The sequence below is a fragment of the Aquila chrysaetos genome, chromosome 16 (assembly GCF_900496995.4).
Source record: "Aquila chrysaetos chrysaetos chromosome 16, bAquChr1.4, whole genome shotgun sequence".
Classification (NCBI taxonomy): domain Eukaryota; kingdom Metazoa; phylum Chordata; class Aves; order Accipitriformes; family Accipitridae; genus Aquila; species Aquila chrysaetos.
The window spans coordinates 19,825,693-19,838,966 of NC_044019.1; the positions used below are offsets into that span (position 1 = coordinate 19,825,693).

A 13,274-nucleotide genomic window follows, 5' to 3' on the forward strand; every position below is an offset into this window, starting at 1 on the left:
GCCGCCCCACAAAGAAAACCAAATAAACTCAAGGCTTTATTTAAGCAAACCTATTTAACATGATGTAAAGGAGGAAAAAGAGTACCATTAAAATGGCATACTTGTCATACTGGTATGCTTCCCATTTTTGCAGTAAGGGAAGAGCTGTTTTTAAAAAATGTAAATCCTCTTCAATCTAATGATGCTTTGGAGTCATCTGTGGAAGGAGAGCTTCAGTTTGTCTTTATACACAACAACATATTGCTCTGAATATATTACTAATGATTAAAAGAAGTCATTAAACTGAATTAATTCTACTGCCAAAACAATTAGCATGTATTCCAATACAAAAACTTCACATGCATCCTACTGAATACTGCCAATAAACGTACTTGTTTTATAAAATCAGCTCTTGTCTACACAGAATTATGGTGCTAAACCAATATAGTTAGTACTCCCCAAACCACCCTAAAACCTTATCTAAATGAAAAGGACACAGCAGTGGAATATTAACCAAGTTTTTTTTTACCCTATTTTTCTCCCTTTATCTTCTAAAACTTATATTAACCAACTCTTCTTAAAATACAAACTTGGATCCAATCCTTTCCTAGGATGATTCATACAATCAACACTTGTAGAATAGGGATATAGAGCTTTATCTATACACTAGGTTACAGATACAATGCTATAAGGCTTTAGAAGAAAAGAGATCTGTTCTGCTTATATTGCTAGGGCTTACACAACAACAATGCTTATGCCCCTCTTCCTCCCCCTGAAGTCTGTTCTTTGTCAGCAGACATTTCAATTGACCAGTGCACACAAAGGACAGTACTTTTCCTTTTCCTCATTCTTCTCCTGAATAATGCCCACAGATTATTCCTGTTAACAGATACGCACCTTCCTCTTGTATCTATCAGGGAGGAAATGCAAAAGCATGGAAATAATTTTGAAATCAGAGCACAAAGGAATTCTGTTCCTTCCAAGAAGGCAGCTTTGAAAGCCAGATCAGCATCCTTTGGCATTACTTGTTAAGTTCAGCATATTTGATATTTCCATCATTTCTTCAGTAGTTCACTGCACCATCAGCGAGCCTTACTTTTTCCTCCATCATCTTCCCCTCAAGGATAAGAGATTGTAGCTATGCAGTCCATTAAGTGTTCAGAGACGCAAACCCCTCTAGATATTAATTCAATTCAATTTCTCACAGTCACTGACTCAGCCATGCGTAGTGCAATACTGACGTCTGACCTCGCAGCCTCCTGTGAGCTGAATTCGTACTTGCCGTTTCTCCATCTCTAAGCAGCCATTGGGTACCGCGATTGACAGGCAGGGTGGGGAGCATGCGAGAGGAAAGCTGCTCGGTACCGTGCCAAGTACCATCTGCGAAGCTATTTCTAGTCCTGCCAGCTTGTCGGGTTTCAGCACACAAACACCACATCCGAAAAGGTTATTGCTAACTTTCTCTTGTCACATCTCTCATTTGTGTTCGTGATCATTCAAGACAGACAAATCCATGCAAGTTTCAGGGGATGGTTAATTTGTTTCTGTAAAGTCTGCCTGGATTAATATTTAAAATGAATTCACCTTTCACTGAGTTCATAAGCAGGTACAGCAATAGTCTTTCGAGAACAAGGCAGCACAGTCTCCATTTTTTAACTACAAACATCCCTCTTCCAGAAAGTCTAAGCCAGGAAAAATGTACTACGCTTTGTGACAATCTAAGTATTAGTATATAATTATACTAATCAGTATGTTTACTGATCAGAAATCAGTTCAAGTCCTGATGTAGTGCATCTTCACATCAATAGGTCATCAAATGCTTGACAACAAGTCAAGCCCACTGAGCACAAAAAGCGACAAAGCAAATTAATACACGTCAGGACAAAATTTTCTAAAGGTTTTTCCTTTGGGGGAGGAAAAGTTAAGCATTATGCTACAGCTTTTTTTAAATGATTCTTCTTAGAATGTCTGTAGGCTGTTTTAAGGAGCAACAATACACTGGAGGAATAGTTTAAAAGCAAGTCTTACAATAAATAAAAATCAAGATGTCATAAGCGGTAGAGTGGAAATTAAAATATGATGAAAACTGAAGGAACAAGGGGGATTGTTCAGCCAAAGACTGCTGTTATAAAGAGGAAGACAGGAAGAAAAACAAGAGACTTGTGATTAAAAAGCAGGGGAGAGCATCAGCATTCTAGACTGAAGAGTCAGCTCTTTAGACATGGAAGGAAAATTTCTGCTCACACAATTTCAATTACCTGAGCCAGTGAATTTTCTCCTGTTTTTCGGGTCTTGTGAGGGTTCACACAACCACCTTCCCCATGCCCCAGGGGTAGAATAACTATCAGTCTTGTAAGCCTTTTCTTCCCTTCAAAATAAGCCATGGAAGACATAGCTATAATAAGCTACATAGGTTTTTCCAGCTTGCTTGCTTGCTCAGGCATTTTTTTTTGCCTCCAATAGAACAGCTCCCCAGCAGCAAGAAAAAGTACAAGCACACCAGGTTCTTTCAGCACTGGTTCCGTATACAGGGTCCTTTCTCCATAGCAGAATTAGCATGTTTTGTTCTCCTTTACTCTTATTTCACGTAGGAAGAACATGCCATGAATGGATTAGCTCCCGATTCCCACAAAACTACACCTCAGGCCAGGATATGCATCCATCAGAATCTTGTAGAAGCACAGTCCAGCAGTAACGCTTAACTTGGGGCTTCACATCCAGTAAGGAAGCCCTCAGAAAGAATTCTCTCTGCTTCTTTTGGGGAGTGCTACAGATCTTCCCTCAGCTCAACACAGCAACTCTGTGAACACTTTCCTGCTCCAATATTCTTAAATATTCACATAATTTTGGTCTTCAGTGGGCTCTGCCAACTATTAGTAATATATCTCTTAGTAATTCAGTTACATTTCAGGAAGGAAACAACAAAAAAAATTCCACGAGCGTTCAGTTGCCAAAGCGATTTTTCAAGCAGCAAGGAATTAACCTTTAGGTAGGTATACGTTCACACCTTATGACTTCTGTCAAGCTACCCAAATACACGACCTCCATAGAAGAATACTGGTTGCCTTTATTTACATATGAATTCCTACTCCATTTTCAAAACAGGATGTTAGGTGAAAATCAAAGTTTAAAAAATTCAGAAGCATATTCTCCTTGGAACTGGCAAGTACCTCCATCTATCAAAAACCAGCTTCAGAAGTTCAAATTCAAAAGAACTGGGTCCAAACACTTACTGAACTTGTATCTATTACAGTTTCTACTTCAGAGCAGAAAGAAGCAGTCAGCAATGCAGGAAAGAGTTGTCCATAAAAATTCTAGGGCATAATAGTTCTGAGCATAATTGCTTCACCGCTAATATGCTTTGTGTCTTAATTAAAAGTCAGGGTCTGATCAAGTTTTGCATGATGCCAAAGTCCAACACAAATAACAGCTGATGATATTTAGAAATGGTCATTTGTGTGCTGGAGAAGTTCAAGAGGATTTAGTGTGTGTTTTTGCACAGAAAGTGACTAAGTTTTCCTTCCCAGCAGTGTTCACAATCTGCCATTTCAGAAATGAAGGATGTCAAAAAGGAGGGGGGAAAAAAAAAAACCACCAAAAAAATCAACTGTTGAAGACCACTCACTATACCTTAGATACCTTACAAAAGATAGGTAGATTGATGTTTTTGAAAGCCATCACTGAGTGCAGCCCATTTTCCCAGATTCCAAGAACATCTCTTCCCAGCCCATCTCAGTTTCTTCTGAGGGCTTTACATTCTGGTGCCAATAAAAACTAGATGAAGAGATCTTGATCTGCCAGTACCAGGTTGCAATTAAGAACAGGCACGTTTGCAGTTAACTTAAAAGCAGATGATACACGGTAATTCATAGACTATGACTTGAGCTCATGCTGAAAGTAGGCCTAATTGTGTCATACATTGTGTAGGCCTGCCCCATGCTATAAAATGTTCAGCTGCATAAATCCAATTTACATGAAGAGAAATAAAACCCATCCTGCAGTGGAAAACAGATTATACATTCTGCTATGATTCAAGAGATGAGAAAAGGACCCTTCTGAGAATGCTTCATGTATTTACAAAATGCTGAGCCAAGTGGCACTTCCATTCACAATCCATGAATGCATCCTCCCAGCATGCAAAAATAATATTAGGGAAAGAAATTCTCAGCATTCAGCATCTGCACAATAACTTTGAAAAATTTTCCACAGATGACAAGATGCTGAAGGTTTTTAAAGTTTCAAGAGGTTCAAGAGTCATGACAACAGAATCACAGCACGGCCACATTTTGTTCATTAATGCAGTAGTGCAGGCAGGACATTGAATCTAATACTATCTAAACAGAATGAATAGACAAAGAACTATCAAATGGGACTAAAACAGAAGCAGATTTAGAAAACTAAATCCAGGTCAAATCTTAAGGAAGACGCAAATTTAAGCCACAGATTCTTCACCACAACTCCAGAGAAAGCACTTAGTACAACAAAATTAGAATTAAAGGCTTCCAATAACAACAAAAACTACAGCACTACAGAGAAATTACATGTGGGAAGCTAATAACCAATGACAAATTAAATACAAAATACAGAACAGCCATACCTAATAATGAAAATATTAATTCAGAGACCATTTACTTGAACCTTAGCTACTGTTTAGGCAATATATGGTTCCTGAAAGTTTTCTTCCATCTTTTTCGGGTACTTAAATAAAAACCACATCAAAGATTGTTGTAATAGCTTGGACAAACAAGACTGACTGTATCGTTAGTTACAGTCAGATTTAACACCATATAATTTCGTCCTGTCAGGCTCTTTAGATTTATACCAGAGATCATTTGCATTATATTTTTTGGTCCTTATTTTCTGAATCTCTCCCTTCTGAGTTTTACATTACATTGCCCATCTCAGAACAAGTAAGAAAAAGGAGGAGAGGAAACAACAGTACAACTTGGCAGAGGTTTCAAAAACTGGACACTCAAACTAGAAAGAAAAAGATATAATGCTAACCTGTAAAACTGTTTAATACATACACCCCCTTAGACAGTTTTGCCACACGTCCTTTGCCTCAGACAGCACAGTGAAGGGAGCTGAGTCCCGTGGCTATCCTTGCTGCCACAAGCTTTACACACAGAAGAACAGCTCACAGTCCTAGATTATGTTTTCTATGAGTAGAAAATTATCTAAGCTATTTTAAGAATGTTAAGGCTGGAGGATTAAACACTCCAAAGCACGAAGAAGTGACAAGCTAAGCATCTATCTTAAATATTACTCCCTTGCTGAGATTAATTATAAAGTTCTTATCTCACCATTACACTTTTCAAACCTGAAGTATTTTTTTTCCTTGTGATAATAAGGCGTATTTTGAAAGTGCAAGACAAATAAGACTGCAGTACTCAAACCTTTTAACAAAGCAGTTCTGTTCAAGTTATATCATTAAAACTTACGTCTCCAAAAGCATTTTCCCCCTCACACTGCGTTTTTCACAGACTTTCACTTGTCTGGAGAAAAAGTGTCAATTAAGTCAGAAATGATAGTAATATGTCTCTATTCAGCCACCCAAAATCCAATTATTTTGTTTAGGCTTTTGAATAAAGTACACTATTTTCCAATAATTGGATTCTCTAAAGTAATCAAGTATCTCAAAGGAACAAGGTAACAAAATATTTCTCCTTAATTTATTCCTTATTCTATTACAACCTCAAACAATTAGTTGGATTCTCAAAGATTTCCAAAATGGGTCTACCTTATTTGGGGTGGGGGGAATCAGATATTCGCTTGAATACTATAACCCTACTGTTCAGCATTTTATTGGAAACACAAACTGTGTTTTGCCAGAAATAGGTCCAACTTAGCTGCCATTATCTGAGAAGCATAGATTTCATACCTTCTGATGTGTGAACCTTGAATTCAGCTCAACAGCAGCCTTTCTGAAAGGCATAGGCCATAAATTAACTCCTATCTGCATCAAATAATCTTTTCAGAAAGCTGCACAGCTTTTTATTTGAACATTTCCCCAAAACAGATCATCCACAACAGACCACACATGGTAAGACATACACTGTTTCTCTGGACTGGATTTACCCAGCTTCAGCTTCCAGCTACTACACTTCATTACAAATTTGCCTACTCACTAAAGCTCATCATCATAATGCTGTTTCTGCAAGGATCTTTAGAGACTGATCAAGATGTCATTATTTAACCTCTGAGTTTTCCCTGTCTCAAAAGATATTTAGTAACTTCCATGTCTTCAGAATCCCCCCTAATCAAAATCTTCGCTGAACCGCTGATACTAGACTTCCAGTAACTCCACTACACATCCAACATCTACGTTAGCCATTACGACCATACGATGTTACGGGAGACTTATGTTCAATTGACTACCCATTGAGACAGTGTTCTTTACAGTGCCAATACCACCAATGATCGCAAGTTGATGTAGTCTACAAAAATGGCCTACATTCTTTGTTCCTAAATGTTTAGCTTTTTATTTAGTCATATAGAGAATGCATGGTTGTTTGCCCCCAGTTTATCAAACCACGCAGATCACATGCTATTAACGAGTCCTTTCATTATGTTACACACCCTATCATAGGTCATCTGCATCAATATCAGTTTTAGGTTTTATTCCAGATCACCAGTCATGGGAGGTAGCATGGGATCAGAGATGAACTACATGAACTGGACTCAGCAATGAATCACCCATTTACAATCACATTCCGAGACCTGACAGTGAACAGTCCTCAACTCACATACAATGCCATATTATATCCGAACTGTTCATCTGCTGATACTGTGCCACATTTTGATCCTAAATAAGAAGCACAGATCAACCACTTGCCAGACACCATCATCTTAATAAAAACATCAACTGTACAAAGCTATATTCCATAAGCCTATACTGACAAGTAGCACCAGCCACCCTCTTCGGTTCTGTGTTAACCATACCATTATTCACATCACAGACAGGCCTATAATTACGTGGGTCTCCCTGTGAGCCTTTTAATTATTGATGCATTCTTTTTTCCTGCCCTCTTGGATGTCTCACAATTATCCAAGATTTAATGACAGGAAAATAACCCACAATATTAATTGCTCATTGAATACTTTGGGCAACACTCGAGTCCAGTTTATCTGAATCTATGCAATAAAAATGTGAATTAAGTTGCTGTTATTGAATGTGCTCCTTAGCTTTTTTCCTATCATCTTGCAAGTGGGAAAGCTTAAATCACTAACATTTTCAGCTAGCTAACAGAGATGTTTTAGTTATATTTAGCACTTCTAAAAGGGCAAAGTACTTGGAAGATACACACTTATTTGGATGCTTATATATATTTCCAGCAACATGCTTCTTCACATACATTTGCTAGGTGACTAAGTGCTTTGCTTAGTTCATTTTTGAACACTATGTGCTGGAAAAACACTAATTACCTTCATAATGTCTTGAAAGCAAGAAGCATTTAAAAAACATTTTTACAGTGAGGGATGCAGGCAAAAGCAAGATCTGACACAGCTTTACAAAGAAAGTGCTACAGAACATGATACCATGCAAGCAACTATTAGTTATGACCATGAACAAGCTGCACATATTTTAAGTATGCTCCTTAACAGAGAGTATCAACAACTAAAAAGTGATGAACACGAAGTAACTCCTAGTAAGGACTCCAAAAAAATTTCATATATTTAGTCACTCAACTAGTATCTTGATATGCACAGAAGGCATTTAACTTTTTTTAAAAGCCTAAAATCCCACCCATGGCAAAACAAATCTAAGCACATATTCGGGAAGCTGACAAATCAGTTAGGTTAGAAAATATCTTTTAAAAGAATTAAGAGTTCCTTCTAAGAAGAACTACAAAATTTATGACAGGACTTGCCACAACCAGATACAGTAGCCTTTAGAATGGACTTTTATTGTAGTTTTTGAGATGCAACAGATGGTACATAGCACCTACCTTGAATGTTTACAAAGTTTACGAGGTCTATTATGCAATTTCCGATCCCAATTCTCTGGATCGCTGGAGTTACTGTCATAAGGATGAGGCCGTCCTGCCATTCCACTGCCAGCTTCCTCACACTACTGCTCTGAAAAGCACACATGCAGCACTCACAACCTACATTAAAAGAGCAGCGTTTACCTTTAAATAATGCCACACAGAAGAAAAAATTAGACATGCAGAATTAAGTGTTGTTAGGTTTTGTTTTTTTTAAATGCAGATTACAGAAAATAGGATATACTGAAGCACAACTTCTAAATTGCATTACAATAATATTCTATACATTTTGCTGATACCTGCACTAAAAAGATTATTTTGTTATACGAAATATAGTTCTATAAATGTTGGCAGACAACTTCAATTTTGCCACAATTCATTTCACTGTGTCCAAACAGAAGTCACTGGTTATAAAACACAAGGCAAACACATCATAATTTTCTTTCAAATGTATGAAGTTAATTCAAAGAACGATCCCAACCGTAGAAGAGAGACCAACAGTTTTACAATCTGAATGGCTGCCCAAGAGGAAAACAGAATTAAGATTAACAGTTACATCCGAGTCCTTCCTCCAAAATGGAATCAACACCAATCCTTAGAAACACTCAATAACGTAGTCCAGTTTCACTGACTTTTGCAGAAAAGTCACAAAAATTTAATAGAAAAATAGACATTATAAGCCTACCCTTCCTTGAATGGGAATCAATATTATGTTCAACTCCCACTAAAATTCATTCATAGATTAACCTTGTGACTGTAATAAAGATAGCCAATCTTAAATGACTGGTGTTCAAGTCATACCTATAAGTGACACTTGTGTCAAGAGAGTTGTATAGTTCAGAATGACCTGGTTACAAAAACGAAAAAGTAGCCACAAGTTAACAGCTGATGATTGTACAGCATCTGGAAAAAAAAATTGAATTACAGACATATAAGCCTACTATGTTTCTCTAAAATTTCAAGCTAAATATTTTAGAAACATCGTATCTCCACCCCACCCCTCTTTATCATATTTCTATTACATTCAGTGAAACTTATCCTTTTTGGAAATGAGTCCCAAAGGAATTGAGAGTTCTTTAAAACAAGTTAGCTTCTCAAATAAAATGTCCCTCTAGTCATGGAAAACCGAAAAGCTCCTCTGACAAATGTAGATTCTCTTAGCTAAATTTAGACCCCCCAAAAATTATTACAGGGGAATGGTAGAGAACAAGCTTCTTAAAAATGTTAGTTGCATATGAGTTTTTCCTTCATGTTCAGTTCTAACAAAGAAAACAGATTTTATACCAAGTACACAATCCCCACCACAGGGTTGGGTTTTTTCCCTGTTATGGTTTCTATAACTAAACACACTTTGATTGGAAGACTTTTATGGTCAGGTGTCTATATGGAGTCAGGAAAGGAAAAAAAAACATTTTCTTTAAAATTACAGGAAATACTCAACTTCCGGGGGGAAGGGGGGGGGGGGGGGTAGTTAGAAAGCAAAAAGCCCCAATAAGCATTTCATTGTGTATTACCTGGAAGTTCAGGTTACCAAAGCACAGTCAATGTGTGACAATACTACACAAACATAGAAGGTTATAGGATTTACACACATTTAATCACGTGTGTTTAGATGCTTAACAAGGAGAAACCTACAACCTACTTCAGAACAAAAAAAGCATTATTAAGGTGACAAGGGTAATATAAATCAGTCATTACTTCAGCAGCAGTCATTCAGAACTTAGATGCAATATGACATACCATTTTCATACATAATCAATACAAAAATAAAGACACTTTTAATCCTGAATTGAAACAAATTGTGTTCATTAGATTGAGTCACTTGAGCAAGATACACAGCAAGTCTTACTACTCGTGGCAACAACACGGTTTAGAACAAAAAGCAAAGACCAGCAATCTTACAGCAGAACACCACAGCTCCCATTCTGCAATCGTTCCCAGCTACTAACTACCACAGGGTCCTGCTTCAATGCCCGTATTTGCTGAAGCACCACAGTGACGGGCTCATTTGGCACCACGTTTCTTTTCAAGCTTTTGTTTGTTTCCACAAATTCTCTCTTCCCTTTAAAACCATCTAAAAGACTTCTAAACACCTCACCCTCTCCAGTATGGACCAAAGCAGGTGCCTTATCAGAAATGGTTGTCACCCAGCAGCTAGTTCTTACTCGTTTCATTGATGTAAGAAGACATCAGTATTTGAATTTAGCTTTTGCACTGGAAAGACATGTAAAAGTGGCTGTTTTTATGAGAACTGCAGCTGAAAAGACAGTTTCAAGTCACTTTCTTAAATTGTCTCACACTTTCTGCCTTCTCCGCATCTCTCATTTAATGAAAGTGACAGATTCAACAAGAAGATATAGGTTCACATACACTTCAAAGAAAAAGACTGTTTTAAGTAGGATCAATTCCTCAATCTGCTAGGATCAGTTCCTCAATCTGCTTTGCTATGCAGCTACACGCTTAAGCCATTACAAACAATAGATGACACAGAAGGACAGAAACAAACAAATGGGACTGCTCCTCATGAACAGCAGTATTCCCTTTTCCCAGCTTAAAGCACAGGAGGAACCCCAGCAGCATCACTGATGAAGTACCAAACTGGCCCACAACTCAGAACTAGAGCACAGTTATGAAAAGAAAGTAAACAATCTGGAAGTCTCCAAAGTCACATCTTGTGAAACTTCTAATACAGTTCCAAGCATGTCACACTATGAACTTGTGAACAAGAAACAGTCTTCCCTCCATCCTCCACTCAGCAGGATCTTAACAAATAACACTTCTCAAAGAAACAATTTGGTGTAACACAGCCAACTTTTTTTTCTTCTTGACCACTGTTGATAGTGCTTTTGTGCTGATTACAAATGTATTTATAAATTTTATTTCTGATTTTAACAAACCTGTAAAACTATAAGCAATTTTTTTTATGCCTTTCTCTATTGCAAAGAGAAATTTTTCAATTAGGAAATACTGTATAAATTGTGTAAAGTAACCAACTAGTCCTCCTGCTTAATTTTTAAGCACTTCTGCAAATCCACTTTTTTCCACAACAGAAAATGTTTCAACTGTGGTTCAAATAATTTTTTATTTTTTTTAATGGATTCACACTGTAGGCAATAAAGCAAGCATTTTTTGCAGAACATTTTGGCCTTGCGCATAAAACAAAAAAACTGCAAGAGTACGTGGCCCCAAATACTATTCAATGCCTCCCATGACATCAAGGAACTGCATCTGAAATGTTGGTAAAGGTGAAAAGGCACTGCAAGCACATAAAATAAGGAGAAAAAAAAAAAAATCAAATCCAAACATTCTTTGTAGATCACAAAACAGTCATATTAGCCAAACTGACTGCCATTCCAATTAGCTAATAAGCAATTCTCCAGGTGTAAGGAATGATTTCTTACCCCTCTGCAGAAAGCTAATACACCAGAGAATTATCACAGGGAATGATTGTGTAAAATAGGAAATCAGGAAGCAGACTTTAATTTTCAAAGCTTTCAACACAGACAGCTTTCCTAACATCAACTTGAAGCCAGAATCATTACTAATTTATGAAAGTTATAGACTACTGAAATACAAGGGAATTGTAAAGACAGACACCCAGTGGCTTTGGAAAGCTAATAGTCAATGTAGTACAGCCACCCCAGGCATTGCAAGATACAGTAATTAATGTGTTTACACCACTACTTGAAGAGCTCATGAAAGGATGTATCATAAACTAACTTGTGATAGCTGTAGAACAGATTACATTAAATAATACTTAAAGCATATTCAGTTCTGTGCCATGGCAAAATACAATGTACAAGAGATGTACAGCAGATTAAGCAAGATTTAGACAACATCAGATGCCGGACAGAAGTGGACATACACTTTTGTGAGGTGCAGGACTTGCACTCTTCAAGGTACTGCAGATAAGGGAAGAAAAAAATTCTTTGGAAATCTTTCAGGAAAGAAGTAAAGCTAATTTCAACCAATACCAAAACGTTTTAAGCCAGCCAGCCACCCTATATTTACTGAAAATACTTGTAAGGCTGCAAAGCTCTAGAGTCTTACTAAAAAAAGAAGATTAAAATAGCCTGAAGTTTTGAGGCAGAGGCCCAAGATGCCATCTTCTGGACACCAGCTCATCAGGTGGAACAAAAACCTGATCCAGCTGTCTGTACAGAAGACAATGTTCAGGTAACTAACACATAATACTTCAGGCAGCTAGCTACTCAGCTTTAAGCCCTGGTCAGAAGCATTTCCTAAAGTAGGACAGGTTTCAGAAGCTCATCTGCTCTAACCGGCTCCATCAGCAATATACACTGTAAAGGTGAACCAGGAGAATCAGAAAGATCCAACAGACAAGTAACCAGCTAGGACAAAACTTGGCATTAGTTGTGACAGAAAAACTCCAAGATTCAGATTATTTAGACTGCCTGTAAGGGGTGACAGTCTGCTGTTCACTGCCTCCAGTCAGCAAAGCACAAAAGCAGCAACAACAACAAAAACTAACTTACAAGTAAGATTTACTGGGAATGCAAGCACAGTAACATTACATCCTAATTAAGAAATACAGTTCAAAGCGCACATGCTCATAATGCAAACCCATATATCATGGAAATCCATACCTGCCAAGTGAGTTTCGTGCAAACTATCAGCCACAATTCAGCCACAAAGTAGCTTTATAAGTTATCATCACTGAAATGTTATCAAACTGACACCGATTAAAGCATAGCTAAGAAAAATCCTTTGCAATACAGTCTCAACATTAAGATAGTAGGTCAGGATTGAAGCTTCTCTTAATGAGTAAGAAGTGGAGGAAAAAAAAAAAAAAAACAAAAAAGAAAAAAAAACAAAACAAGCAGTCACGGGAAGCTGATGATATTCCTAAGAGGAATATGACAATAAAACACCTATCTGATACCAGAGGCCTAAAAAGCAAGAGGCAGATAATTCCCAACTCCCCCTCTGTATTAGGATTCATTGTGTAACATCAGCTTAGGTCTACCTGTAAAAAGCTCAGTGGATTAAGCAACCTCTCCCACACAAAAGCAGAATCGTGGTTATCACTGCAGGAAAAAGGAACAGAACCTAACTTCTTGCCAATACTACTAGCACCATGCCCTGTGGCCTACCAGTATAAAACAGAAAACAGACACAGGGCTTTATAACACTCAGCATCAATGACAAAACAAATAGCATGAAACAGAGTATCAGGTAGATTTCTTCAAGAAACAAGCAAGGTCTATACCTCTGGTTGCGCCCAGCAGTAACAATACCTCTCAGTGAGCAAGAAAATCCCAAATAATTTTTCACATTTTAAATTAA

At 37.5% G+C, this 13,274-nt stretch overlaps 1 protein-coding gene across 6 annotated transcripts in view; it reads right to left on the reverse strand.

Moving 5' to 3' along the window:
* The window catches only part of BTBD10 (BTB domain containing 10), a 30,406-nt gene that overhangs the window by 14,716 nt on the left and 2,416 nt on the right, over positions 1-13,274 (reverse strand). Inside the window, exons 1-2 of one of the 6 annotated variants that reach the window (XM_030038525.2) lie at positions 8,769-9,369; positions 7,929-8,087 (exon numbers count right to left, since the gene is read on the reverse strand). The exons of 2 other annotated variants lie outside the window; for them this stretch is intronic. In XM_030038525.2, the coding sequence (XP_029894385.1) occupies positions 7,929-8,029 (101 nt within the window). In that variant the 5' untranslated portion in view covers positions 8,030-8,087; positions 8,769-9,369. Of the gene's footprint in view, positions 1-876; positions 1,218-7,928; positions 8,088-8,768; positions 9,370-13,274 lie in introns of those variants that run through there. 3 more of the 6 variants (XM_030038524.2, XM_030038523.2, XM_030038529.2) reach the window with 3 other exon arrangements.